Genomic DNA, 26,666 nt, shown 5'->3' with positions numbered 1-26,666 from the left:
TCAACTGATTCAAATATTGTTCAAGGCTTGAGCTGGTCTTGTGGTAGCAATTTGCAAACATGAATTGTCCCCTTTGCTAAGCAGGGTCCTCCCTGCTTGGCATTTGAATGGGAGGTGACATGTGTGAGCACTGCAAGATATTCCCTTTAGGCTTAGGGGATGGGGCCGCTCTGGGCAGAGCACCTGCCCGCTTGCATGCAGAAGGTTCCAAGTTCCCTCCCTGGCATCTCCAAGATAGGGCTGAGCGAGACTCCTGCCTGTAACCTTGGAGAAGCAGCTGGCAGTCTGTGTAGATAATATTGAGCGAGATGGACCAATCGTCTGCCTCGGCATATGACAGCTTCCTCTGTTCCTATGTAACTGCCTTAGTTGTGCTGGGAAATTATCTTTGCTGGGGCTGGTGGGGATAGATGGGGCCATGTGACTTTATGGGTTCTCCTGGAGGTCTTAACTACCATAGACCACAGTATCATTTGCATAATAATGACAGAGGTGAGAATCTGGGGCACTACTTTGCAGTGGTTAGGGAAGATGCAGAAGGTGGTCCTGAGGAATCTGCCCCATACAACATCTTCTCTGTTGTTTAACATGTAAGGCCTAATCAGGTCAATTTTATATTGAATATGTGCATAGATAGGTTAGCCATATTGTATTAGATAAATGCTTGACATGGGTCTGTTTGCTTGATACAGTTTAGGCTTTGATCTTAGCATGAACCCATGAGCAATGCTGTCATATAGGTAAAGTCCCAGATCCCCCGCATTGTGCTCGAAATTAGACCTCGGTGGAGTCCCAGAGCTTATACAGAGTGCAAAGTGAGTAATTTCTTGCCCACTGTTCAGGAAAGCCGCCACCTTCTCTCTCGTCTGATCTTAGAGACCCAGCCTGTCAACTCAGGCAAACTTCCTCATTTTTCACTGAAAAGCATAGTCTAAAAAGTAAGAGTATGCTAACCACAAACTTCACGCTTGGAAAGTTTGGTGCTGCCCAGAGTCTGTACCTTTCCGTTCCCTTATGCACAGGCCACCTTTGACCAATGATATTAAATGTCAAATGGACAGGTTAGCTGAAGGTCATGAATGGTCAGGACCCCTTCTTTATCCAATCACTGTTGGTGGGTGGGAAAGGTTCGAGGGGTACTTAAAACCCTAATTTGAGGATAGGGGGAACCAGGCTCTCTCCCTCAGGGAGGGTGGCTCAGGCACAGCACACAGGAGGAGGAAAGGAGGAAGTTGATCTGATCAATCAATTTGACGGCACCTAACATCTAGCAAAAAGAGGAACAAGTCGAGGTTCCCTTGGGGGTATAGTATATTGTGACTGAAAGGGTCTAGCTGTCCTGTCAGTGTCTCAAAGCTGTGAGTTTTGTGACTGTTTTGTGTGAGAGAAGTAATTTTGCTACATGCTGTATGCTGTGATTCATCTGAACATTGGTAAGAAAATAAATCTGTTTTGATTAAATATAATTTCTTCACTTCTCCTCGTGTCTTCTTGGGTCTTGGGATTCTTGACAGCCAGTACCATCAAAAAGGACCCACGTCTATGAATGTGAGGATTTTTGGAGCCCTCAATTATTCCTGGTTGCAGGGATTTTGGAGGTGTCAAAAATCTCTTACAAACACCTACAATAATTAGCAGCACTGGTTATACATCTAGGGGCAAGTTTTTACTTTTCAGAATACAGCTTGAAGTTTCACACAAAAAACCTACAATATTGATCAGAAAATATGGCAGGGTGAGACACAAACATGAATATGCATATTGATTGACATTCTGCACAAGGGGACAATAATCGCATGGTTTGAGCACTGCCCATGCATGCATGTAAACAGCTGTGATGGGGCTGTGCCCAGTGCTCAACAGTAAGGATCACATACATGGAGTTGCACAATGCACCACCAATTTCCAACGGGTAGCATGGCATGCCTGACAAAATGCAGACCTCCATTATCTTGAAGTGTGATGATCACGTCTCACAGCCCCTCCCTTCACTAATCCTCTAATCTTATCTGACACAAGAGATAGGGCCACTTTGCACCTCACCACCCAGAGGGGAGGAAATTAGCAAACTCTTTGAACTACGGACAGGTGTGAGATCCACAGTTGCTAGAGCCAGATCACCCCCTCTCTCATGGCTTTAAGGTAGAGGACAAAGGCCTGGCCAGTGTTCACTCTTTTCCATCTGCAAAAAATGGGTGTTCCATGGAGAAGCTGTAGAGATTATCGCTCTCTCCACCAACTACCTGCCTACTGATAGACTAAGGTAAAACTCAGTACTAGTGAGTTAGTAAATGCTTTTTTGTATTTTCTTTTGAATTCCTGTATTCCTTTATTTACTCCCAGTTCCACCATATTTCCCTCCAATTCCTTATTCTGTGTGCAACCCTTGTTTCTTAATAAAGTTCATAGACTTTGAAACAGTATTCCCTCTAACAGGGATTCCCAGTTGTTGAATACAACTCCCAGAACCCCCAAGCAAAAGCCGTTGCAGCTAGGGATTCTGGGAGTTGTAGTCAATAACACCTGGGAATCCCTCTTAGAGGGAGCATTGCTTAGAAGTGGCTTCAATCTGATTTTACAGGTTCTGGAGGCTTACTTGCAAAGCTGTTCCCCATGTGCCTCGTAAGGTCATTCACTACTGTTGCGTTGTTTTTAGCTTAATCTCTTGTTTAGGGCTGGGTTGTGTGGACTCTGGCTGTATAGTGCCTGTAAATCCCAAACTGGACAGTTCTAGGTTGTTGAAGCCCTGTCTAAGCCCGGTCAGTGGCTTTAGATCAGTCTTCAACTGGTGGCAGCCTACCTTGAAGGAGCAGCAGACTCCTAGATTTGGGATCAGAGCAATCTCTCTACTGAGAGTAGATTCCAGGAAAGCATAGTCATCCCCATTTTGTCACAGCATGCAACTCTGTGTACGGAATACTTGCCACTGAGCACTGCTGCTCCGCAGTTCCATCACAGCTGTTTACATGTGCACAGGGGTGTGGGCAGTGCTCCAGCCATCTGTGTCCCCTTGTGCAGAGTACACTTTTGGAACACAACCCATTTGTAAGTTGGAGACTTCCTATATGTCAGCCATATGAGCAGCGATAGCTGTGCCATGCCCTCCCCAAGTTGTTGGAAAGATATTTCTGTACAAAGACATCACATCTTGAAAATATACTCACAACTCTAATACCCTGGGGCAAGGCAATCAGTGAGGCCCAAACACTTATTATATTTGGTAGCTTTAATGCCCTAAAAACTCAAGAGACCAAAAGATAAAGAGCTCAAAAATTCTTCTTCTTGTAATCCATCATCATTCCGCGCTTGCTTTTCAGGGCTAGCTATTTGCCTTGCATTTAGGGAGTAAAACTTTGTCTGCAACTTGTAAGCCTTACCAAAATAAAAATAAATAGTCGGTGTGTGTAATGGGGGCAACTACAGACATTCCATCTATCCTCATTAACAGGAACAGTCCCTGTTTTCTCTTGTAAATCCTCAAAACTGTTTTAGGTTGGGTACAATTGCTGACATGCCCTTAAAAAAACGTTGCTAGCGTAGAAAAAGACTAGAGTGACAACTTCCGGTAAAAACCCCGGCAATCCTCCGGCGGCCAGGAGTCTATAGACGCAGAGAGGCGTCGCTCTATCCTCGTCTAACTCTATGGTGACACCTCTATATACTTTGTAATGGGAGTATCAAGAAAAACCCGCTTCGGTTTAGGCCGGAAGTGCCAAAACACCGTGACATTTTTATCTCTATGGAAACGCAGGACGTATGTCGTCACTGTGACGCAATTACGCGAAAGCATGGCGGCCGTGCGGTGGCTTTTCGGGGCAGCCAGGCCGCTTTGCTTCAGCTGCTGCCTTCTCTGTAGAGGCGGATTGGTTCGCTCCACCACGGCCGCGTTCGGCGTCTTGTCCAGACGTCACCGGAGCCATGACCGCCGCACTCTGTCGCGGCCTCTCGGGACCCTCTCCGCAGCGGGTCTGGTGCGGGCTGCTCCTGCCCAGATTCAGCCCTACCTGCGCCTCATGAGGCTGGACAAACCTATTGGTGAGTCTGACTGCCACTCAACGGGCAGGGGGCGGGCTGGCTCGATCGGCCCCTACCATCAGCTTGATTGCTCCCCCTTCCCCTTTTGCCCGAAGCTCCGCGAGTCTGGAGACAAGGAGGAAACTTTCATATAAATAAGCAGCAGCAGCCCGCTCCTACGCGTGTATACTCGGGAGCTGAAGAACAGAATTTGATTTGCTTCCAAGTGGGTGGGTATGTTGAAGACTACACTCCATGACCGTGTGCTGTGTGACACCAGCAGCCGCCAGTGGAGGGACACAAATGCACGATGGAGCAGGGAGCATTGGTGTCCCTCTGCTAAATTTAAGACAGCCACCACCTTAAGAATACATGTGTGCACCACTTTGCATACTCAAACAAAACAAAACAAAACACCCCACCACTATACAAATGCTAACTATTGCACTCAGATGGGCTTCCTTCCAACCCAGGCAAAGGGTTGGGCTTACCTCGGAGTCTGTTCCACTGAGAGCTGTTGAAGGGCACCTTTTCTGCCTCAGCTCCATAGCTGTAAGCGGAGGAGGATACTTGCAGGATGGTGGTAGTTTATATGCTGCTTTTCAACAACACTCTCAAAGCAGTTTACATAGCAAAAAGAAATGCAAATGGTTTTTCTTCCCAAAGGAACACAGTCCATGACTTTGTGCTGTGACACCAGCAGCTGCCAGTGGAGGGACATGAAGGCAGCGGTCATGGCTGCCCCCCCTGCTTCTGTAAACAGAAGAGGCTCGCCACTTGAACAGTAGCTGTAAGGATTGCAGCCAGAGAATATATGTAAATCACTTTGCACATTCAAAGGTCACTATATATAGCCTGGAGCCAAGGTTTCTGTTGGGCCACATTTGCCCATATGAATCTGCCAGGGCCCTTTGCTCATCTTCTTGAGCCCTACTCTTGCCCCACCCCCCTGCCACTGACTGAGATTTGGTTGGTGGGAACAAGAGACAAGGCCTTGTAAGTTGCAGCCCCTCAGCTCTGGAATGCCCTCGCAAAAGAGCTTCACCATGCTTTGAGTTCTAAAGAAGATCTTAAAACCCTCCTGTTTAGAGAGGCTTTTTTATTTTGAATTGGGTCTGCTTAATTGATTTATTCTACACTGTGTTTTCTTCTTTTGTTTTAAATTTTATATATTTCTTTTACTGTTCTGAGCCACCCCAAGCAGTATTGTACTGGAGGAGCTGGATATATGTATTTTAAATAAATGTACAACCACTATACCACTTAGGAGAGGAGAGCTGGTCTTGTGGTAGCAAGCATGACTTGTCCCCATAGCTAAGCAGGGTCTGCCCTGGTTGCATATGAATGGGAGACTTGATGTGTGAGCACTGCAAGATATTCCCCTCAGGGGATGAAACCACTCTGGGAAGAGCAGAAGGTTTCAAGTTCCCTCCCTGGCTTCTCCAAGATAGGGCTGAGAGAGATTCCTGCCTGCAACCTTAGAGAAGCCGCTGCCAGTCTGTGAAGACAATACTGAGCTAGATAGTCCAATGGTCTGACTCAGTATATGGCAGCTTCCTAGGTTCCTATACAACAACCCTCTAGGTAGGTTAGGCTGAGAGATAAGTGACTGGCCCAGAGTTGCCCAGCGAGTTTCATGGGTGAACAGGGATTTGAATGCGGGTCTCCCCGGTGACGGCCCTAGTACAATGCCACTACAGTGATGGCAACTACACCCACTGGCTATCAGTATATCTCTATATACTGCTTTTCAACCAAAAGGTTCACGAAGCAGTTTGCATAGCAAAAAGAATAAGAAAATAGTTCCTCCTTCCAAAAGGGCTCACAGTCTAAAAAGCAACACAAGGCACACACCAGCAACACTGGAGCGTACTTTGCTGGATTGAATAGAGACAGTTGTTATCTTCCTGCTAAATACAAGAGCACCCTCCTCACTTTTAAGCATTACAACAAAATACATGTGAAGCATTTTGTACACTTAAAATATCACTATTCAGATGCACTCAGATGTGCTTTCTTCTGAGAAAACATGCAAAAGATTGCACTGTACATCTTTGATCAGATTGATCAAAGTTTCTCATTTTATTCATGTTATTGATTTCAAATCATACTTTGGCTTCCCTTTTCAATGAAGGAGACATCTGTTTTGTTCCCTTTCTGACTTCCTCTTTGGCTATTTTTCTCTGAGTAAACATCTTTGGGAGAACGTCAAAACTGGACTTTTCACAGACATGCTCTAAAAATTCTGCCTCTACCTTTTAAAAAAACCACCACCAGAACCTGTGAATGAATCTGTATAGTTGGTTGCTATGTAGCTAGAATGGCCATGTGATCAGGAGTGTAAAAGCTTTATTATACTGAGTGTAGCTATTGGTTGACAGCTCTGATTGGCAGTTGTTCTCCCAGGTCTCAGGGAGGAGCCTTTCCCAGCATTTGTTGCCCAAGGTCTCTCTTAAACTGGTGATCCCAAGAACTGAACCTTGGATCTTGAGCTTACATCCTCCAAGTGTGTGTTTTAGTCTTTGGCCTTAAGGGTTCTCATTGCTGACCAGATTCCCAACACACACATGCAAATACAGTAACGCTTTTGCTTGTAATTGGTTTTGGTTATGGGTCTGAATGTACCATACATGGGACACCAACAAAACCAAACCCCAAGCTCTGACTCAGAGAGCCTCTGAGAGATAACTAGTGTTGCCAGTTTCTCAGCCTGCTGCTGTAGCTGTGCCCATAACAGCAGCTTGATATACAGACACTGGCAGTTGATAATCTTTTTAGTGAAAAACCTCACCTATCAATTTCTGCACCTCTGCCTGCTGCTTAAAGACACAAGAGCAGGCTAGACTGGTTTTCTTCAACCAACAAACCTCCCCCCCCTACCCCCGTGGAAAAGTAAATGTATAGCATAAGAAGGCAAAAGGAAACTCTCCCGAGAGCTATCTGACCTTGCAGATAGGGCTCATTATACCTTATGTTCCCATACGAGCATGTCTCACTTCCTTTTGCATTCTGCTGGTAGTCACTGATATCCAGACACAAGGTTTGCTGCTCCCATGCATCAAGGCCCCTGCTAACTTGGCAAAGAGGCACCTTTTAACATGTTGATTCTCTTTATTTATCAGGGAGAGAGTAACTGGCCCTATCCACTCTCAGCACAGTACCTCCAGTGACTGTTGCTGGTGTCTGTCACATGTTTCTTTCAGATTGTGAGCCCTTTGGGGACAGGGATCCATCTTATTTATTTTTTCTGTGTGTAAACCGCCCTGAGCCATTTTTGGAAGGGTGGTATAGAAATCGAATAAATAAATAAAATAAATAAGGCAAGAAGCATAATATCATTCTGTATGCATTTTGCATGAAACTTGGCCTGTGTTGAATCTTCTAGGACTATAAGGCCTTGGCTTCCCCTTTTAGGATAGTTTACTGTAGAGATGTGCACGGAACCAGTGGTTCTGCCAGTTCGATGGCGGGGGGTGTCTAGCTTTTAGAGCAGGGGAGGGTGCACCCTGCTGCCCCGTTTTCCCCTCCCGCTGTGTTCCCCCCGCTGGCATCCATTTTTTGAAAAGCCCGTATGGGCGGAAGTATACCTCCATGCTGCCCCATTGCCCCCATTTTCTGGATGTGACTGGAAGTCTCTGACGCACCTGCGTGCACTCTTAAAGCTGCACCGCCTCTGAGCCTCCCTGCCGCAGTTCTGTGCACATCCCTAGTTTACTCTTTTATTACCTAGGCCAGCAACTGATTTTCCAGAGGAACCTTTTGATAAGGGTGTGTGTGATGGCTGGCCAAAGCCTTGCATTAGCCTAACCTCCAGTTCTGCTGCCAAGATGCTTCCTGTCTAGGGTTGGAAACTGGCAGGTCAGCTGGCCACATTTTAGTTGCTAATTGTTGGCTCCCTACATTTGCAGCTCCAGGTGTTATACAGGACTTGTGTCACTTATGTACAGAAGTCTCGCTGTCCAACATGCTCAAAGTGCCCACCCCAGTCCACCAATTTTATGCAGACAAAAGTTTCCTTTAGTGCAAACACAGATCTATTCTGTCTTCAAGCACCTCCATTCAGTTCCATCAAAGTAGCAGCTCTGCAGATTCACAGGGATGCCTGTAAGAAGTTGCCCCTCTATTGAAACAAATGGAGAAGCCCACTCGCATTAAGAGAGTGGTGTGCTGCAGAGCGGCTTCTGATATATTGAACTGGAGCAATTGAGTCTCATTCAGTTCCTTGGATCTTGCTTCTCAGTATTGTGTTCACGCTGGGGCATGAGGCTGTAGTCTGATTAGTGCAGCAGTTATTGCAGGAAAGTATTCAGAGCTCATGTGTTCTCTCTAGTTTTTTTCACTTGTGTGCGGAATGGGTTTTGTTCTGAGTGGCAGTATCAAGGCAGTGTGTGCACATGTGCATTCAGAGTGGGACCTTCCTGATTTAACCTGAGCGGGATCTAAAGTGGACATCAAAAAACTTGTGAGTGTGCGTATGCCTTAGAGGGAACACTGCTCATGAGGCTTGGAAGCTTGTTAGTAACCAAACAAGTCTCAGTGCAAGTAAAATTCAGATTTAATGAACTGCTTCTTCATTCAGCTATTCCATTCCATTCCATTCCATTCCGCGCTTCCAAAAATGGCTCAGGGCAGTTTACACGGAGAAATAATAAATAAATAAGATGGCTCCCTGTCCCCAAAGGGCTCACAATCTAAAAGAAACATAAGATAGACACCAGCAACTGTCACTGGAGGTACTGTGCTGGGGGTGGATAAGGCCAGTTACTCTCCCCCTGCTAAATAAAGAGACTTCTTAAAAGGTGCCTCTTTGCCAAGTTAGCAGGGGTTACTTGCTTTATCTTATTGTATTGAGGATATTTGTAATATTTATTTTGCTCATAATTATATAGTTATTTCTGACAACATTAACAATCAAATGCATGAGTGAGGGGAGGCGTTGCTCTTCCTGTTTTCATTTTTTTTTAGTTGGTTTCTCTGTTTCTGGAATCCTTTTCCTGTTTCTCTTTTAATTGTATCTTGTGCCACCTCCTCCATTGCTGTGCTTTATTCCTTTTTCATTTTTGACTTCCAGATGGAATGAGCTGTTGTGAGTAATGGTGATGATAACCTTTTGGTAAAGTTGTAAGGTGGGTTACCTTGGCAAAAGAGGTGGTGCCTTTCTCTTAGTCCTGGCTATGGGTTATGTTTGACTCTTGTTGTCAAATTCACATTCCAGTCTCTTCTGTGATTAACTTTTTCTATTTTTTATCCCCTGAGAAAAGAATAAAACTTTTTTTCTTAGTAATATATTTGATGCACCATCAAAAAGAAAGCAAAAGGAATTGAGTGAACCAAATCAAATTAAGGAACAGATGTTCTGCATGTAGTAAAAGCCTGATTTCCTCTCTCTCCTTCCTTCCCTAATTCCTTTCACCATTTATGTTTCTAGGAACATGGCTGCTGTATCTACCATGTACCTGGAGCATAGGTCTGGCAGCTGAACCAGGCTGTTTGCCAGCCTGGGACATGCTCTTGCTCTTTGGTACCGGAGCAGTCCTGATGCGTGGAGCAGGCTGTACCATTAATGACATGTGGGATCAGGACTATGACAAACAGGTAGAGAGAACTCCATGGACTTGAAAAGAACAGGCAGGCTCATAATGTTTGCTAAGTAAGTAAACTGGCCTTTTTGGAAGCAAGTGTGCCTTTCGGGTATTTTTTTTTTTTTTTACCCAGAAGAGCTCATTGAGGGGAGCAGTATTGCCAGTAGTTGCAATCCAGAGTAAGAGATGTAGGGGCACATTTCTCTGTCTTTCTGTCTTTCTTCTTGCAGTACCTCCCAATACCAAACTTGTTAATGTCCTTACTCTGAATTTACAAGTTGTGTGAGTAACTGCACTGGGAGTTGCTGTCAAGAAGGCGAAGGCAACAAATCTAACTATAAAGCAAAAATCTGTGATCACTTGCTTTCTAGTGTATATTCTGATAATCTCACCAAACCATACATTTTTGTTAGTTTTGCTCATCATAACCTATTTGAGATTTGCCAGGGATTCATTTAAAATGTTTTTCAAAATGTCATCTGCGTGTCTAACTAAAGCATAATGTATACTTTTAAAGCTAAACTAGCTTGCTTTTGCTCTGTAGTTTCCCCATCAGCTGCAGTATTGATGGTGTTATCAAGGATAGTGTTATCTCCCCGACAAAGTGCAGAATGGCTTCCCTGATGCAGCCCGTTAAGGATGATTGCTGAGTGCTTAAAAGATTGGAAAGCACAACTCAGTTCAGATTAGGGTTGGGTGTGGTAGAATTTCAAGGGTTTTTATTTGTGTTTCTAATATCAGAATTCAGATCACTTTACATTTAGCATTCTTCCCAAAGTTTTGAAGTTCTTGGAATACAGCTGTTACTCCAGAGTGCATCGTTTTAACAAACATAGAGCCTGTGGAGAAAACTGATTTTTAAAAATGTATTTGCTTGCTTGCATGTAACTGTCAGGAATACAAAAGAAAGCTCAAAACTTTAGTACACACCCCTAATTGGAGTAGTGCCTTCTAGGTTTGAAGAGCTAGGAACATAGGAAGCTTCCTTATACCTACTCAGACCATTGGTCCATCCATCTCAGTATTGTCCGCAGACTGGCAACAGCTTCTCCGAGGTTGCAGGCAGGAGTCTCTCTCAGCCCTATCTTGGAGATGCCAGGGAGGGAACTTAGAACCTTCTTGCTCTTCCCAGAGCAGCCCCATCCCCAAAGGGGAGTATCTTACAGTCCTCACATGTAGTTTCCCATTTCAATGCAAACCAAGGTGGACCCTGTTTAACAAAGGAGAGGTCCAAGATTCCCTCCCTGGCTTCTCCAAGATAGAGCTGAGAGAGACTCCTGCCTGTATCCTTGGAAAAACTGCTGACAGTCTGAATAGAGAGCCAGGCCTGCTCAACTTAGGCCCCTACAGCTGTTCTTGAACTACAACTCCCATAATCCCTAGCCACAGTGGCTAATAGCCAGGGATTATGGGAATTGTAGGCCAACAATTCAAAGAGCGGTATATAAATCAAACAAATAAATAACATCTACTGGAGGGCTGAAGTTGAGCAGCCCTGGCAATGCTGAGCTAGATGGACCAATGGTCTGACTTGATATTCGGCAGCTTCCTATGTAGCCCATGTAACCCACTAGCTCCTGTGATCTGTGTATGCCCTCTAGTGGTCTGGAGGGTGCAGTATGCCCTAAGGCATACTCTGGAATGCTCTCCCAGTGGCTATCTGCTCCCCTGTCTCCATCACAGTTTTTAGAAAGTGTGTGAAATCTTGGCTTTTTACCCAGACTTTTATATGATTGCCTCTACTGCTGCTGCTTTGTATTTTGTATGGTTATATTGTGCTTGTATTTTAAATCTTTTTAGTCAGATCTATGTTCTTATATTCTGGTTTAATATTTTAATTGTGTAATTTTTATAGTCTTTTAATTTTGCAGTGTGGGATTGTTTAAATGAAAGGTGGTATACAAATTTAACGATTAAATAAATAAATAAAAATAAAGGCCAGAATTACTAGATACAGAACATAAACTATTCTATGAGGGGTAATTACTTCTGATGTACACAGTCTAAATGCTACAACGTGTGAAAGTTTGTGTATTCTGCATGTGTTGTTAATGATTTACAGCATTTGAAATAATTTTATGTGTTTAGGTTATAAGAACAGCAAGTCGGCCCCTGGCTGCTGGAGAGATTTCAAGCTTTCATTCCCTTGTTTTTCTTGGAGGACAGCTTAGCTTGGCTTTATGCATCCTTTTATGTTTAAATTATTACAGGTAAGTTAGACACAAACAGTTGATTGCCTGGCTATTTCTACTGTAATGTTCATCTTCATAGTCGTCCTTCTAGGAATCATCTAATTGAAGGCATTGGGAAAGCACGTCCCACCAACACCCAGTGAGTCAGCCTATAAATTCGCTGCTACCAGAAAATCTGAGTACCCCTCAGATATCTAATCACCTGTATGGATTTCCTCCCTTGTGTCAGGTTGTGGTCTGACATAGACATATTACCAGACGCAGAGAGGTGTAATAACAATGTACTGTTAAGGGAATAATTTAAATGGTTATTTAAGTTGGCTGACTTGGAAATTAGTTTTTAGAAAAAGGAAATAAACCTTAAAGGTATGAAGCATTTATCTAATGAGGGTGGGCTTAGTCCTAATAGCTGCCAAAAGCCTGGTCCAGATTCACTTTCTCATCCCAGTAACACATTCACTCAGAGGCAAAAAATAAATAAATAAGGGACCTATTTCGCTCTTTCCTGGCCTCTGATGGCTGTAGAGGCAGGTAGCCTTAAGATGTTAGACTCCTGAGAATTTAGCTGCAGCTGCCCAACTGCTGCCCTGTGTTGTCCTGCTGTTTCAGGCATGAAGTCTTCCTTTCCATTGTCGGCCAGTTGGCCCCTTAAGTGCCAGGTTCCCTAAAGATGAGGTATATTCACTAATTGGCTCTTCTTCAGCTGGCAGGGTTACTGAAGGCACAGGGGTGAAGCCCCTTACACAAGGTGCTCAGGCTGTTTTTGAGGGGATTTGGTGCAGAGCCAACCTTCTCACCTTCAAACTTTCTAGTAACCAGCTCTTCTGTGTCTGCCTTCCTGCTCTCCTTCCAAGACTCTTGGTTGTGCTCCTCCTTATTATAATGCACTTATACAAAACTGTGGTGTGGCCACACCTGGAGTACTGCATACAATTTTGGGCACCACATCAAAAAAAGGACATTGTAGAACTGGAAAAGGTGCAGAAGAGGGCAACCAAGATGATCAGGGGCCTAGAGCACCTTTCTTATGAGCCAAGGCTACAACACCTGGGGCTATTTAGTTTAGAAAAAAGACAACTGTGGGGAGACATAGAGGTCTATAAAATTCTGCATGGTGTGGAGAAAGTGGATAGAGAGAAAGTCTTCTCCCTCTCCCATAACACTAGAACCAGGGGTCATCCCATGAAATTGATTGCCAGGAAATTTGGGACCAGAAAACGGAGGTACTTTTTCACACAATGCATAATCAACTTGTGGAATTCTCTCCCACAAGATGTGGTGACAGCCAACAACCTGTATGGCTTTAATAGGGGTTTGGATAACTTCATGGAGGAGAGGTCTATCATCGGCCACTAGTCTAAGGGCTATAGTCCACCTCCAGCCTCAAAGGCAGGATGCCTCTGAGTACCAGTTGCAGGGGAGTAACAGCAAGAGAGAGGGCATGCCCTTAACTGTTGCCTGTAGGCGTCCAGTGGCATCTAGTAGACCACTGTGTGAAACAAGGTGCTGGACTAGATGGGCCTTGGGCCTGATCCAGCACGGCTGTTCTTATTTATGTTCTTTCTTCAGCTCTTCTTCCTCCAGATCTCTCTGCCTGATATTCCAGCTCTCTCTCTCTCTCTCTCTCTCTCCCTCCCTGTTCTCAGACCTTCTATTTGTACTCGACTCCTTGAAATGTTCTTGTAGGCCCGGCCAACCCTTTCCATGGTATCACCTTTTAAATTGCTTGGCCAGAACCTTTACTTGCAGTCTTCTATTGCTTTAATTTGATTAGTTAAGCCTTACTCTATAGAACCCTTCTCATTGAACTGTTTAGGATGCCACCCAAACCCCTGCGCTTTGTCAAAACTACTGCTCTGCAAACAAAGGTAGAACCAGCCAGCCAAGTTAACAGACTCTTCTTCACTGGTGAGAATGTATCTGCCTCAGTAGTACATGTAGAGAAAATATCTTATTCATTGTAATTCACCCGTGAATTCTTCACGGGATTTCTTAAGAGAGAGAAATGAGCAGGAGTTGGCAGGAATCCAGTGGCTGACATCCAGAAGCATGAAGCATTTGCCTAATGAACAAAGTTGTTCTAGTGCAAGAAGACTGTGTCGGTGCGCTAAGTCATGGGGGTTTTCAGAATTGCCCTGTTGCACAAAAGTTCCCTGCAAAACATTCAAGACATGCCCCTTGTTGTGCTAGTACAACAACAGAGTGGAATACAATCTCCAGACTTAGCATGACTAGCTGGCACCACAGCCTTGCACGGCTGCAGCATGCCATGCAAGCACATCAAGAGGCCAGCCAGTTCCTTTAGAGATCATTCTGGAAAAATCTGTGCGATTGACCAGTTCTGATGGCGTGTTTCCTCCCCAGGCCCTATATAGTGTTAAGCCTTGGAGAGGAATCAAGCATCCATTGATCACGCTCTTTTTAAGAGATGACAGGGCTCTGTCTGGAATGGCTTCAATGGGGAAAATATTACTGTGATCTTAATTGCACCACTGTACAATAGTTATTGTGATAAAGGTAAGTAGGGTGTGGAATGTAAATGTGATAACTTTAAAAATTTATCACTTTTGTATCCAGCCCTTCCTCCAAAAATCTATTCACAAAGCCACACTGGCACCGATTAGATGGATTTTGCATTGTTTCGTACTTCATCCGTGCTGTTAAACATGTCATTGACTGTTTGAATCTCCTATGCACATTAGGGAATGTATAAACAATAAAATAACAATTATTAAAAGAGAGAGAGATGTTAATTGGAAACTTTTTTTAAAAAAAATTCAAACTCCTTTAATGCCTTCCCCCCCTTCCTTCAGCATTGCTTTAGGAGCAGCCTCTTTATGTCTCGTGGTGACTTATCCCCTTATGAAGAGAATAACGTACTGGCCACAGTTGGTCTTGGGTGAGCTTATTCCTTTTCATCAATGTGATGTTTTTTCCTGGCATTGGGTTGTGGGTGAAACTGCTTGGTGTATCATACGCTTTGCAGAAACTGAACATATTTGTTTTGGTAAATAATTCCATGAGAATAATTTGTTCTCCAGCTGCTTGTGGCACTTTTTTCCTCCTCTGTGTTGAGTTCTAAAGCTTTAAACACTTTAATTGGCTCATATATACAAACTGTCAGTAGGCAACACTTGAACTTTGGAAATCAAACAAAACCACAGAAACTTTGGAAACCAAACAAAACCGTTGTTATAACTTGGTGCCTTATATCCCACACAACTGCAACTTCCTCAGTCTTTTTCTGTGAGGAGTGGGGGATAACATTTTTCCACATTATGACTTGGATCTTGGCTATGCTAACAAAGGCACAACGTAGGTGTTAACGGGTGCGTTTGATAGCCGTGGTTATTTAGTTAAACCCTGGAAAGACCTGAAGCTGAGATGTAAATTCTCTTCATTTTAATAAGTGTTGAGTGTACTAAAGGAAAAGAGCTAGACCTGTGGTAGCAAGCATGAATTGTCCCCTTTGCTAAATGTGATTTGCCTTGGTTTGCATTTGGATGGGTGACTATGTTAATGCTCTGATATTCCCCTTAGGGCAGGGCTGCTCAACTTCAGCCCTCCTGCAGATGTTGGCCTACAACTCCCATAATTCCTGGCAGGGTGGATTTGATTTAAATCAAACTGATTTAAATCACGATTTAAATCACGATTTAAATCACTAGCAGGGTGGATAAAAATCCAAAAAATCCAATTTAAATCAAAAAAATCTGATTTAAATCAAAAATCCGATTTAAATTAAAAAAATCGGATTTTTTGATTTAAATCGGATTTTTTTTATTTTTATCCACCCTGCTAGTGATTTAAATCGTGATTTAAATCAGTTTGATTTAAATCAAATCCACCCTGATTCCTGGCTATTGTCCACTGTGGGGATTATGGGAGTTGTAGTCCAAAAACAGCTGGGGGGCCTAAGTTGAGCAGGCGTGCCTTAGGGGATGGGCCCATAGCTCAGTGGAAGAGCTCCTGAGTGCTGGCATGCAAAACGTTCCAAGTTCGATCCCTGGCATCTCCAGGTAGGGCTAGGAAAGACTCCTGACTGAAACCTGGGAGAGTTGCTGCTTGTTAGTATAGATACTACTGAACTAGATGGACCAATGGTCTGACTCGGCAAGGGGCATCTTCCTGTATTGAACTGCTTCTTATTTGCGTGTCTCATTTCTTCACTGCTGTGTGATTTTAAAGGGCTGAAAACCAAATAGCTACAGAGGCACGCTCAAAGGCTTCATGCCTCTAGTAGGATTTCTGGGGGTGTCCTCATAGCACAGTGGGGAAATGGTTTGCCTAGCAAGCCAGAGGTTGCCAGCTCGAATCCCCGCTGGTATGTTTCCCAGACTATGGGAAACACCTATATCGGATAGCAGTAGTATAGGAAGGTGCTGAAAGGCATCATCTCATACTGCGCGGGAGGAGGCAATGGTAAACGCTTCCTGTATTCTACCAAAGAACCACAGGGCTCTGTTGTTGTCAGGAGTTGACACCGACTCAACGGTACACTTTACCTTTCCTTTCTTTGAACATTTTGCCACATCATCAACTTTTTGAGACTCCCCTGGGTTTCAAAAGCAGTTTGCTAGACAGCATGACAGGATTGCTCCTCAAGAAACCGAAGTCTGAAACTCCCCTTGAGCACACTCAACTAGAAGAACTTGGTCCAAGTCAGAACGATTGGCTCACACACTCTGCTAACTTGCATGCACCTTGTAACACACGTGGACACAGTTGCCCAAGTGCACTCTTGTATCTATGCAAAAATTGTGCAAATACAGTTGCGTGATAGTACAGCCATTATTTCCAATGGCCGTACTACTGCACAACCACATTTGTGCATTTTTTTTTGCATGTTGTTATTATTATTATTATATACTTGTGCAACTTTGTGTATGTTGTGTTACAAGGTGTATGGAAGTTTGCTCAGGATGTGAGCCATTTAGGTTATCTTATTTGAGATTTGGATGCTGCTTCTCACTTTTCAGCAATGAAGTCACAGATGACATAAACAGAATAATAAAAACAGTTAAAGCAATAAAATGAGCCCTATTCACACATCACATTTAATACTCATACGATCCGTATACAGTGGTACATTTATTCACATGTTATGTTGAACACAGGTACGGCAGTCCACTTATCTGTATCAAATATTGGAGGGATCTATACCAGGTTCACTCTTAAAATGAATGTAAGTAAAGACCTTCACATACACAAATGTATGAGTGTACAGACATCTGAACATAGGTACAACATAATGTTTGAACAGGGCTATTGACAAAAACAGCAGAGACAGTGGCCAATATCTGGACTAACTGGTCTAATAGACCAATGTGACTATCGACAGTTTTTAGCCTACTCTCCAGTAGGGATAGGCCCGGTCCGGTCTGGAGGCCATTAAAAAAGCCTCCGGACCGGTCCGGAGCTGGGTGGTTCGGTCCGGGGGTGGGGGGTACCTTTAAGAGCGGCGGGAGGGTTTACTTACCCCTCCCGCCGCTTTCCCACTTGGCGCCGTAATCTTCAAAGTAATTGGGGCGGCAGGACACCTCCCTGCCGCCCCTTCCCCGACGTTGCTTGCAAAAAACCCCAGCAGTCCTTTGCGCGCGCGCACGTCACTTTGCGCGCACGTCACTTTGTGCGCGCGCACATCACTTCGCTTTTGAGGCGAAGTGGGCTAACTTGTGAACCACCTAACTGATTTGAACCAAATTTGCTATAGCTGTAGGGACACATAGGGATGCCCTAATGGTGTGGTATGTGATGATGTTATCCACTTCAATTCAAGATGGCAGACACGCAAACTTTTGAGGCTCAAGTGCACTAACTTGAGGACTGCCTAACCGATTTGAACCAAATTTGGGACAGCTGTAGTGAATGACACACAGGGACACCTCAATGGTGCAGTTTGTAATGATGACATCCACCCTGATCCAAGATGGCGGACAGATGAACATTTGAGGTGCAAGAGATCTGACTTGTGGACCTCAATTTACACCAAACTTAGTCCAGATGTAGAGACAGTGAAAGGAAAGTGGGCTGATGAGTTCTTACTAGAACAACTTGTTACATATTGTAATGTCTGCCTCTTTTTACGATGTATCTCCCTGTGATATCACAGTATTCAATGAAATTAACAGGGTTTAGGAAATCTACTAGTCTATGACAAATGATGCCTGACGGGTGTGAAAAATTCTGACAAGTAAAATGTTGGCTGGTGTACTGAGCCAACATTTCTTGGCCTGGAAATCAATACATCCTTCCAGCCCAAATTTTGCTTAGCTATGGTAATTTGTTTAAGAAAAATAAGGAGTCTTGTGTATGGCAGTGAAGGCTATTAATATGAATGGGGCATTCTGATAGGGACTTGGTGGTGTGTGATGATGTTTACATTTCTGTCCTGTTCTTCCTCTAAGAAGCTTGAGGCAGTATGGTTCTTTTCTTTCCTCCCTCTCATTCATTTTATCCTCACAGCAACCCTGTGAGGTGGGTTGGGCTCAGAGATAGTGACTTGCTGGTAGGCTTCTTGGCTGAGTGAGGGTTTGAGCCCTGGTCTCTCTGCTCCTAGTCCAGTATGCTAACCACTGTACCACACTTGCAAAGACTGAAGAGATCATTTCAAATCCATCCAGCTTTAGACACTATTTTTTCTTGTTCATTTCTATCTGCAGCCTATGTTGTCTTCTTGAATGCATTATCTGCCACTTTGGCGACCAGATGTAAGAGAAGACCCGGCTCCTGGCTCTTCAGTAGTTACAGGGAAGATGGAGTTTTTGGCAGGTGCACTGAGTAAGCTCCACTTGCCAAAATGCCCTCTTCTGCATAAGCAATTAAAGGTACACAGGCCCTGCCCTTCTTTTGTGTTTAGTCACATATCAGTCAATGGAAGGAATTTACCTTCCATCGCAAATAGAAACAAGGCTCATACATGGGAGGGGCAGAAACTGATGAGACGTGCTTTCCTGCTGGGAGCTACTTTCCTCGTTGCATAGCCCTGACTCAGTTCCCTAAAATAGAGTGCAATAAATCACACTACAGGTGGCCCTCCTTATCCTGGGGGGTTCCCGGAACCTGTTCCGTTCTCGCCTGTAACCACGGACATTGAGACCTTGAATGAATGGGAATGGGGGAGCAGGGTTAGATTCCTGGAGGTTTGAAAAAGCTTTTTAAAAAAACTGGGAGGAGGCAGAAATAAGAGCAATAAAGTAACGTAACGTGCTCTCCAGGTTTCCAGGTGTCCAGCAGTGCCTCCCCGCCCAATTCCCAATTCTGCCAATCTTCCATGAAAAAGTGAGGGAGGGGTTAAAGAAAGAGCTCCGTTCATCAAAATGGTGGCCGGAAATGACCTCTGAGGAACCGCGGATAGGTGAATTTTAAAACTATTTGTAGAACCACAGATAACGTGGCTGTGTGTACATGGATAAGCAAAACCACAGGTGCTGGGACCCCAGATAACGAGGGCCACCTGTATCCTTCTACACCAGGCATCCCCAAACTGCAGCCCTCCAGATGTTGCTGAACTACAACTTCCAGCATACCCAGCCACAAAAAATTGTGTCTAGGGATGCTGGGAGTTGTAGTTCAGCAACATCTGGAGGGCCGCAGTTTGGGGATGCCTGTTCTACACTATTGTTTATAATATTATGGTAATGTTCCAGTATTTATTCATGAACTCGAGTCCTTTTCTTATATCTCTTGATTCATGCACTCCAACCCAAGATGATGATGATGGTTATTATTATTATTATTATTATTATTAATTCGATTTCTATACCGCCCTTCCCAAAATGGCTCAAGGCGGTTTACACAGAGAAATAATAAACAAATAAGATGGATCCCTGCCCCCAAAGGGCTCACAGTCTAAAAAGAAACATAAGATAGACACCAGCAACAGTCACTGGAGGTACTGTGCTGGGGGTGGATAAAAGCTTGTGCCAGAAAAATGCAGTTGAACCCAACTTTGTGCAAGCAGAGTGGGATTTTCTCATCTCCCTTCCACACGGCCACCTCCTGAAAAGCAAGCTGAGGGCCATGGGACCTTTGGGAATGCTGTGGGGTATGGTTGGCGGTTCAGGGGGTGGGGGCTCCAGAAAGCAGGCAGAGGCACTTTCTGCAAGTGGAGTTTTTCTCATGGAACGTACCTCCACCCAGTTCTTGGGGTTCCCCCACCCTCACTATCACATCCCACACTATTCACAGGAGTCCCCTGATCTTCAGGAGCAGCTTTCCAGGGAGTTGCAGTGGGGAGGAGGCATGGGAAAATTTGCATAAGTTTGGACCCACCCCACAAAAATGGTATTGTTTCCATAGGAACATAGGAAGCTGCTCTATGCTGAGTCAGACCATTGGTCTATCTAGCTCAGTATTATCAACACAGACCGGCAGTGGTTTCTCCAAGGTTGCAGGCAGGGGTCTCTCCTAGCCCTATCTTGGAGATGCCAGGGAGGGAAAGTGACGGCTCTCTTATATGGGGAAGAGCCACTGTCCTTGGTCAACCCATCACAGGATCCCTCCGAGCAGCTGTTTCTGGTGTTTCCCTTGTACTGCTTTTAATACTGAGAACCCCTTTGGGACACTCTCCTCCTCCTTCAGCGGCACAGAAACATAGGAAGCTGCCTTCTATTAGTCCATCCAGCTCAGTGTTGTCTACACAGACTGGCAGTGGCTTCTCCAAGGTTGCAGGTATGAATCTCTCTCAGCCCTATCTTGGAGATGCTGCCAGGGAGGGAATTTGTAACCTTCTGCATGCAAGCAAGCAGATGATCTTCCCAGAGTGGCCCTATCCCCTAATGTGAATATCTGACAGTGGTCACACATGTAGTCTCCCACTCAGATGCAAACCAGTCCAGAGCCTGCTTAGCAAAGGGGCCAATTCATGCTTGTGGCCACAGAACCCATGTCGTCCTCCTATTCAGCTGTACTGGCAGTCTCTGTATGTCTGCCTTGCATCCAGGAGGAGCCCTGGGACTCAGTGGGGCTCAGCCTGTCCTTCACTGTAGAAGACCAGAGGGTCCCAACCTGTGGCCCTCCAGATGTTGCTGAACTGCAGCTCCCATCATTCCCAGCTACAGTTTATTGTGGCTGGGGAAGATGAGAGATGTAGTTCAGGAACATCCAGAAGGCCACACCTTGGGAACCCCAGAATTAGGCCATAAGAATGTGCCACCTTTCCACCAAAATTGAATACTCTGCACAGTCCCCCTGGCACCATGCGGAGGCAGCCATTCTCACCGTGCAGTGCTGTGCTTTGCCCAGTGTGTGTATGCATGACAGTGGGGTGGCGGTGCTCATTTAAGGGAAATGGAGCCTCCTTGAGCCCCTGCACCCACTTAGCGAGTGTGCATAGAAGGCTCTAAAATGTACATAGGAAACTGCCATATACTGAGTCAGACCATTGGTCTATCTAGCTCAGTATTGTCTTCACAGACTGGCAGCGGCTTCTCCAAGGTTGCAGGCAGGAGTCTCTCTCAGCCCTATCTTGGAGAAGCCAGGGAGGGAACTTGAAACCTTCTGCTCTTCCCAGAGCGGCTTCATCCCCTGAGGGGAATATCTTGCAGTGCTCACATGTCTAGTCTCCCATTCATATGCAACCAGGGCAGATCCTGCTTAGCTATGGGGACAAGTCATGCTTGCTACCACAAGACCAGCTCTCCTCTCTAAAAAGGAAATAGAACTGACTCGCTACAGGAAATACCTGAGGAGTCAAGGCAGGGATCATAGAGAAGAGGAAAAGCAGGGACAGGTAAAGGGACCCTCACTAACTAACTACTTCTGCTCCACTACCACTACCGGTCATTAGGATAGTTGGTGTGAAAGGTTGATACACTGGAACTCCATCTCCAGCAGAAATTGGTTTGTGAATGATGCACAGGCCATTCATAGGAACATAGGAAGCTGCCATATACTGAGTAAGACCATTGGTCTATCTAGCTCAGTATTGTCTTCACAGACTGGCAGCGACTTCTCCAAGGTTGCAGACAGGTATCTCTCTCAGCCCTATCTTGGAGAAGCCAGGGAGGGAACTTGGAACCTTTTTGCTCTTCCCAGAGCGGCTCCATCCCCTGAGGGGAATATCTTACAATGCTCACACTTCCAGTCTTCCTTTCATATGCAACCAGGGCGGACCCTGCTTAGCTATGGGGACAAGTCATGCTTGCTACCACAAGACCAGCTCTCCTCTCCTTAAAATCTTTTCCTATCTTGGAGAAACCAGGGAGGGAACTTGAAACTTTCTGCTCTTCCCAGAGCGGCTTCATCCCCTGAGGGAATATCTTGCAGTGCTCACACATCAAGGCTCCCATTGATATGCAACCAGGGCAGACCCTGCTTAGCTATGGGGACAAGTCATGCTTGCTACCACAAGACCAGCTCTCCTCTCCCAAGAAGTTGTAGCCCTTCCCACTGTTTCCCCCACAGGGCCCTTCAGAGAGGGCTCCATCTCTTTACAAGCCCTCCCAGCACTGAGAAAAGCACAGTATTGTGTGGAGGTCAGCACAGTGGGAAATGGCTCTCACACTGACATTTTTTTTTAAAAACCTGAGTGGCCCCCACTTGGGAGACGATCTCTGCCTTATGGCTCTTTCTACTCTGCTCTATTCAAGGAGCTCCAGCTAGCTGGCTTATTATGGTAAAAGGTAGAGAACTTTGCAACAAATCTCATTCCTCAATAAGCCGTTTTCTCTATGGTACCGCAAGCTCTCACCATAAATGGCACAGTGGGGAAATGCTTGACTAACAAGCAGAAGGTTGCCAGTTCGAATCCCCACTGGTGTGTTTCCCAGACTATGGGAAACTCCTATATCGGGCAGCAACAATACAGGAAGATGCCGAAAGGTATCAATCTCATACTGCGTTGGAGGAGGCAATGGTAAACCCTTCCTGTATTCCACCAAAGACAACCACAGGGCTCTGTGGGCACCAGGAGTCGAAATCGACTTGATGGCACACTTTACCTTTACCGCAAGCTCCAGACACAAACCTACACCTCTGAGATTTTAAAAAAAATCCCAGATTTTTTGTAAGCCGCCCAGAGACTTGTGTTTTGGGTGGTCTACAAACGTGTGTGTGTGTGTGTGTGTACTAGTTTAGTTTTTAGTTAAATAAATAAGTTAAATAACCCGGACACACCACAGTCATTTCACAGAATGTAAAAAAATTTTTCCAAGTGCTGTCTAACTGCCTTGCATGCATCTTGGACTCTCTACATGAAAAGTTCTTGAAAAATAGTAGTTAGGTTTGTCTTTTTGTCCTCCTTTTCAGGCCTCACCTTCAACTGGGGAGCTTTGCTTGGATGGTCGGCTATCAAAGGCTCCTGTGACTGGTCGGTCTGTTTGCCCCTGTATCTTTCGGGAGTCATGTGGACATTGATATATGACACAATATATGCTCATCAGGTATTTAACTGTATTGGTTTAATTGAAATGTGGGACTGTTGCTGAGTGAGGTTGATTGACAGTTGATTGATTGATCCTATTGAATCTGACAATGAGTTTTAAATGGCTTTTTATTATTGGAGTTCTGCTGTCTGTTTTAATTTCTCTGTCTCCATAGTTGTTTTTATGCAAGTTAAGGCAGACTAGACATTAAACAATTAAGTTCTGTGTGCATGGAGATTTATAATTCTGTTCATGAGTTTCCCTAATTTCTCTTGATGAGGAGGGCTTTCAGAATGGCTAGGTACATGCTTTCCCCCACAATTTGGAAATGACAACAGAGCCCATTTAATGCCTTTAAAAATTTCCTTTTAATTTGAAATATATTACCTCTCTCTAGATAAGTAGAGATGTGGATATAGATATAGAGATGTTCACATCTGCTTTCTTCCTGTTTATGGCTAGGCATCCAGTTTATGACTTGGTGACTTCTCCAGCAGCTTTTGTCCTTGAAATTGCTGGTTGAGGCTTCAGACCAGGACCACCGTGTCCAAGGTTGCCTCTTACTGATATTAAGTCCAACTAAATGCCAATTCCTGAGCAGAAGAGTATAAAAGTGCTATTCTTCCTCTTGTCTATGACACTGTTCTTCATTGCACGGCGCATGGAACACTGGCAGCCCAGACAGACCCTAGAGCAGGCCTGCTCAACTTCGGCCCTCCTGCAGATGTTGGCCTACAATTCCCATAATTCCTGGCTATTGGCGGCTGTGGCTGAGAATTATGGGAGTTGTAGTCCAAAAACAGCTGGGGGGCCTAAGTTGAGCAGGCCTGCCCTAGAGGCGCGCGCGCGCACACACACACACACACACACACACACACACGTGTCTCTCCCCTCCCCCACTGCCTCTAGTCCCCTCGGCCACTGCGCGCACCACTCTCCCTCCTTCCTGCTCCCCTCCTGCCACTGTGCACACTTTCACTCATTCATTCTCTCCCCACCCCCCGCCTTCTCTTTCCTTGGCCCTGTTCACAGTGGCAGGAGGGGAGCAAGCATATGGTGTGTGTGAGTTTGTCCACAGCACTTGCGAAGGCTCTCGCCAACATGCCCTCTTCCTCCTCCTGTGCTTTCTCTCTCACTGCAGCCACAGCACTTGCACGGGTGCTCTCTCACTCGCCACCCCCCCCCCATTGCCCATCACCAGTTTGTCTCTCCCCTTCCCTCTGCAGAACCAGCCCTCTCAGCGGGTGCGGCCCCCACTCTTAAAACAGTGAAGATCACTGGTCTATGGAATGCCATTGCACTCAGACTTTTCATTAACAACTTTGCAACCTTTCACTGTAGGATAAAAAAGACGATCTCGTCATTGGTGTGAAATCGACAGCACTCCGGTTCCAAGAAAACACCAAGCAGTGGCTTAGTGGTTTCGGTACCATGATGCTTTTGGGGCTTACTGTGACAGGAATGAATTGTGATCAGACTTTCCCATACTATGCAGGCATGACTGCTGTAGGCATCCACTTGGCTCGGCAGGTCAGATCTCACTTTTGTTTGGCTCTTTATTCTTGAAATGCATGTTTTATGGATTCAGCTTAAATTTCTAACCATCTTACTGATGGAGTCAGATGAAACAGCTGTTTTGTGTTGTATCTGCTGCTGATCAGGTTTTTCTAAGTGCAGAATTGATTTTTTCAAAATAAATTTCAACAGAGGGGGAGAGAGAATGCGAGAAGCAAGAGAGAATACATTTGATTACTACGAACAGGAGCAGTTTGGGAAGGAGAGAATTGTGTTTAATGCATAGTACAAAATGCGTACATTTATGGCTGGCCCAAAAAAGGGCTTGGGGGGGGAGATTTAAGAGGAGAGCATTTGGACTTGACAAATACTGCAATAAAACTGGAGTATGCTAGTACTGATCATTTTTTGTTTCTTTTCCAGATATACACTCTGGACATACACAATCCTGAAGATTGCTGGGAAAAGTTTTCTTCTAATCGTACAGTAGGACTCTTATTCTTCTTAGGAATTGTAGCTGGAAACTTACGAAAAAGGAAACATCCAGAAGAAACAAACCTTTCAACAACACTTAGTACAAAAGCATTGAACGTTGTATAGAAAGGAAATGAACCAAAACAATTTTTTTTTTTAAATGGTTAATGCTTTTTTTATTCGGTACGCATAGTTGAAGGGCCATTTAAGAGGACTGTATAATTTTTATGAATCAACTTCTTACTTCCGGTATATGGTCTAGGCAATAAATCTGCTCTTCCTGCTGAACCTTAGTTTGTAGATCTGTAGACTCTCCCCAACCTCCCCACCAAACGTTGACATTGTGAAATTATAATTGGTGTGTGAGAAAATTGTTGTGTATATAAAACCACCATGGAAAAATAACATCTGCAATCATGTGAATCATGAAATACTTTGTGTAAAAGATTTATATTGTGTTCGAAACTGTTGAAGACTGTAAACTATAAAGTGACTTTGTCAAGGTGACATCTGGTTCTCTGGTGTTCTCCTTTATAGCATTTTGGTACACTGCACCCATATATCTGGTGGCTGCTGCTGCTCAAAATGTTTGTGTGGGATACCTGAAGGCTGTGTGAAGTGATTGGTTTGTCAGCCTTCAGAGGCCCCTGCATCATCTACAGGCCAAAGGATTCTCAGAATATGAGACAAGGCATACAGGTCAGAAATCCTTTATCTGGACTCCTGAAATCTGGACACCATGCTGAGAGGGGGTGGGGGGGAATGCTTGTAGCTTCAACCTCTCTCACACCAAAAAAAACCCCTCAGCCCCCAAACCAATCCCGGCCCCAGCTCAGCAGCTAACAGAGTATATACAGTACTGTATAACAAAGCAGCAAAAAGCCCGCAGCTAACAGAGAGATCATTATAGCGGCTCTGTAATCAGCTGGGAAGCGTTGGGGCCAGGATTGGGCGGGACATCAGGGTGATCAGGGGACTAGAGCACCTTTCCTATGAGGCAAGACTACAACACCTGGGGCTTTTTAGTTTAGAAAAAAGACGACTGCGGGGAGACATGATAGAGGTCTATAAAATCATGCATGGTGTGGAGAAAGTGGAGACAGAGAGATTCTTTTCCCTCTCACACAACACTACAACCAGGGGTCACTCCATGAAATTGATTGCCAGAAGGTCTAGGACCAACAAACGGAAGTACTTTTTCACACAATGCGTGATCCACTTGTGGAACTCTCTGCCACAGGATGTGGTGACAGCCAACAACCTGGATGGCTTTAAGAGGGGTTTGGATGACTTCATGGAGCAGAGGTCTATCAATGGCTACTAGTCGGAGGGCTGTAGGCCACCTCCTGCCTCAAGGGCAGGGTGCCTCTGAGTACCAGTTGCAGGGGAGTAATGGCAGGTGAGAGGGCATGCCCTCAACTCCTGACTGTAGGCTCCCAATGGCATCTGGTGGGCCACTGTGCGAAACAGGATGCTGGACTAGATGGGCCTTGGGCCTGATCCAGCAGGGATGTTCTTATGTT

At 45.0% G+C, this 26,666-nt stretch overlaps 1 protein-coding gene across 1 annotated transcript; it reads left to right on the top strand.

Annotated features, from left to right (window-relative positions):
• The first annotated feature begins 3,753 nt into the window (after positions 1 to 3,753).
• COQ2 (coenzyme Q2, polyprenyltransferase) lies at positions 3,754 to 25,650 on the top strand. Its single transcript, XM_053258509.1, has 7 exons — positions 3,754 to 4,035; positions 9,443 to 9,609; positions 11,685 to 11,806; positions 14,602 to 14,687; positions 23,039 to 23,172; positions 24,496 to 24,684; positions 25,093 to 25,650. Exons 1-7 carry the CDS (start codon positions 3,789 to 3,791, stop codon positions 25,267 to 25,269), a joined length of 1,122 nt encoding a protein of 373 aa, XP_053114484.1. The 5' UTR covers positions 3,754 to 3,788; the 3' UTR covers positions 25,270 to 25,650.
• Positions 25,651 to 26,666: the final 1,016 nt, after the last annotated feature.

Source organism: Hemicordylus capensis, chromosome 5, assembly GCF_027244095.1.
Source record: "Hemicordylus capensis ecotype Gifberg chromosome 5, rHemCap1.1.pri, whole genome shotgun sequence".
Classification (NCBI taxonomy): Eukaryota; Metazoa; Chordata; class Lepidosauria; order Squamata; family Cordylidae; genus Hemicordylus; species Hemicordylus capensis.
Note: the sequence above shows the minus strand (reverse complement) of the source record. Positions and strands in the feature narration are given on the sequence as shown.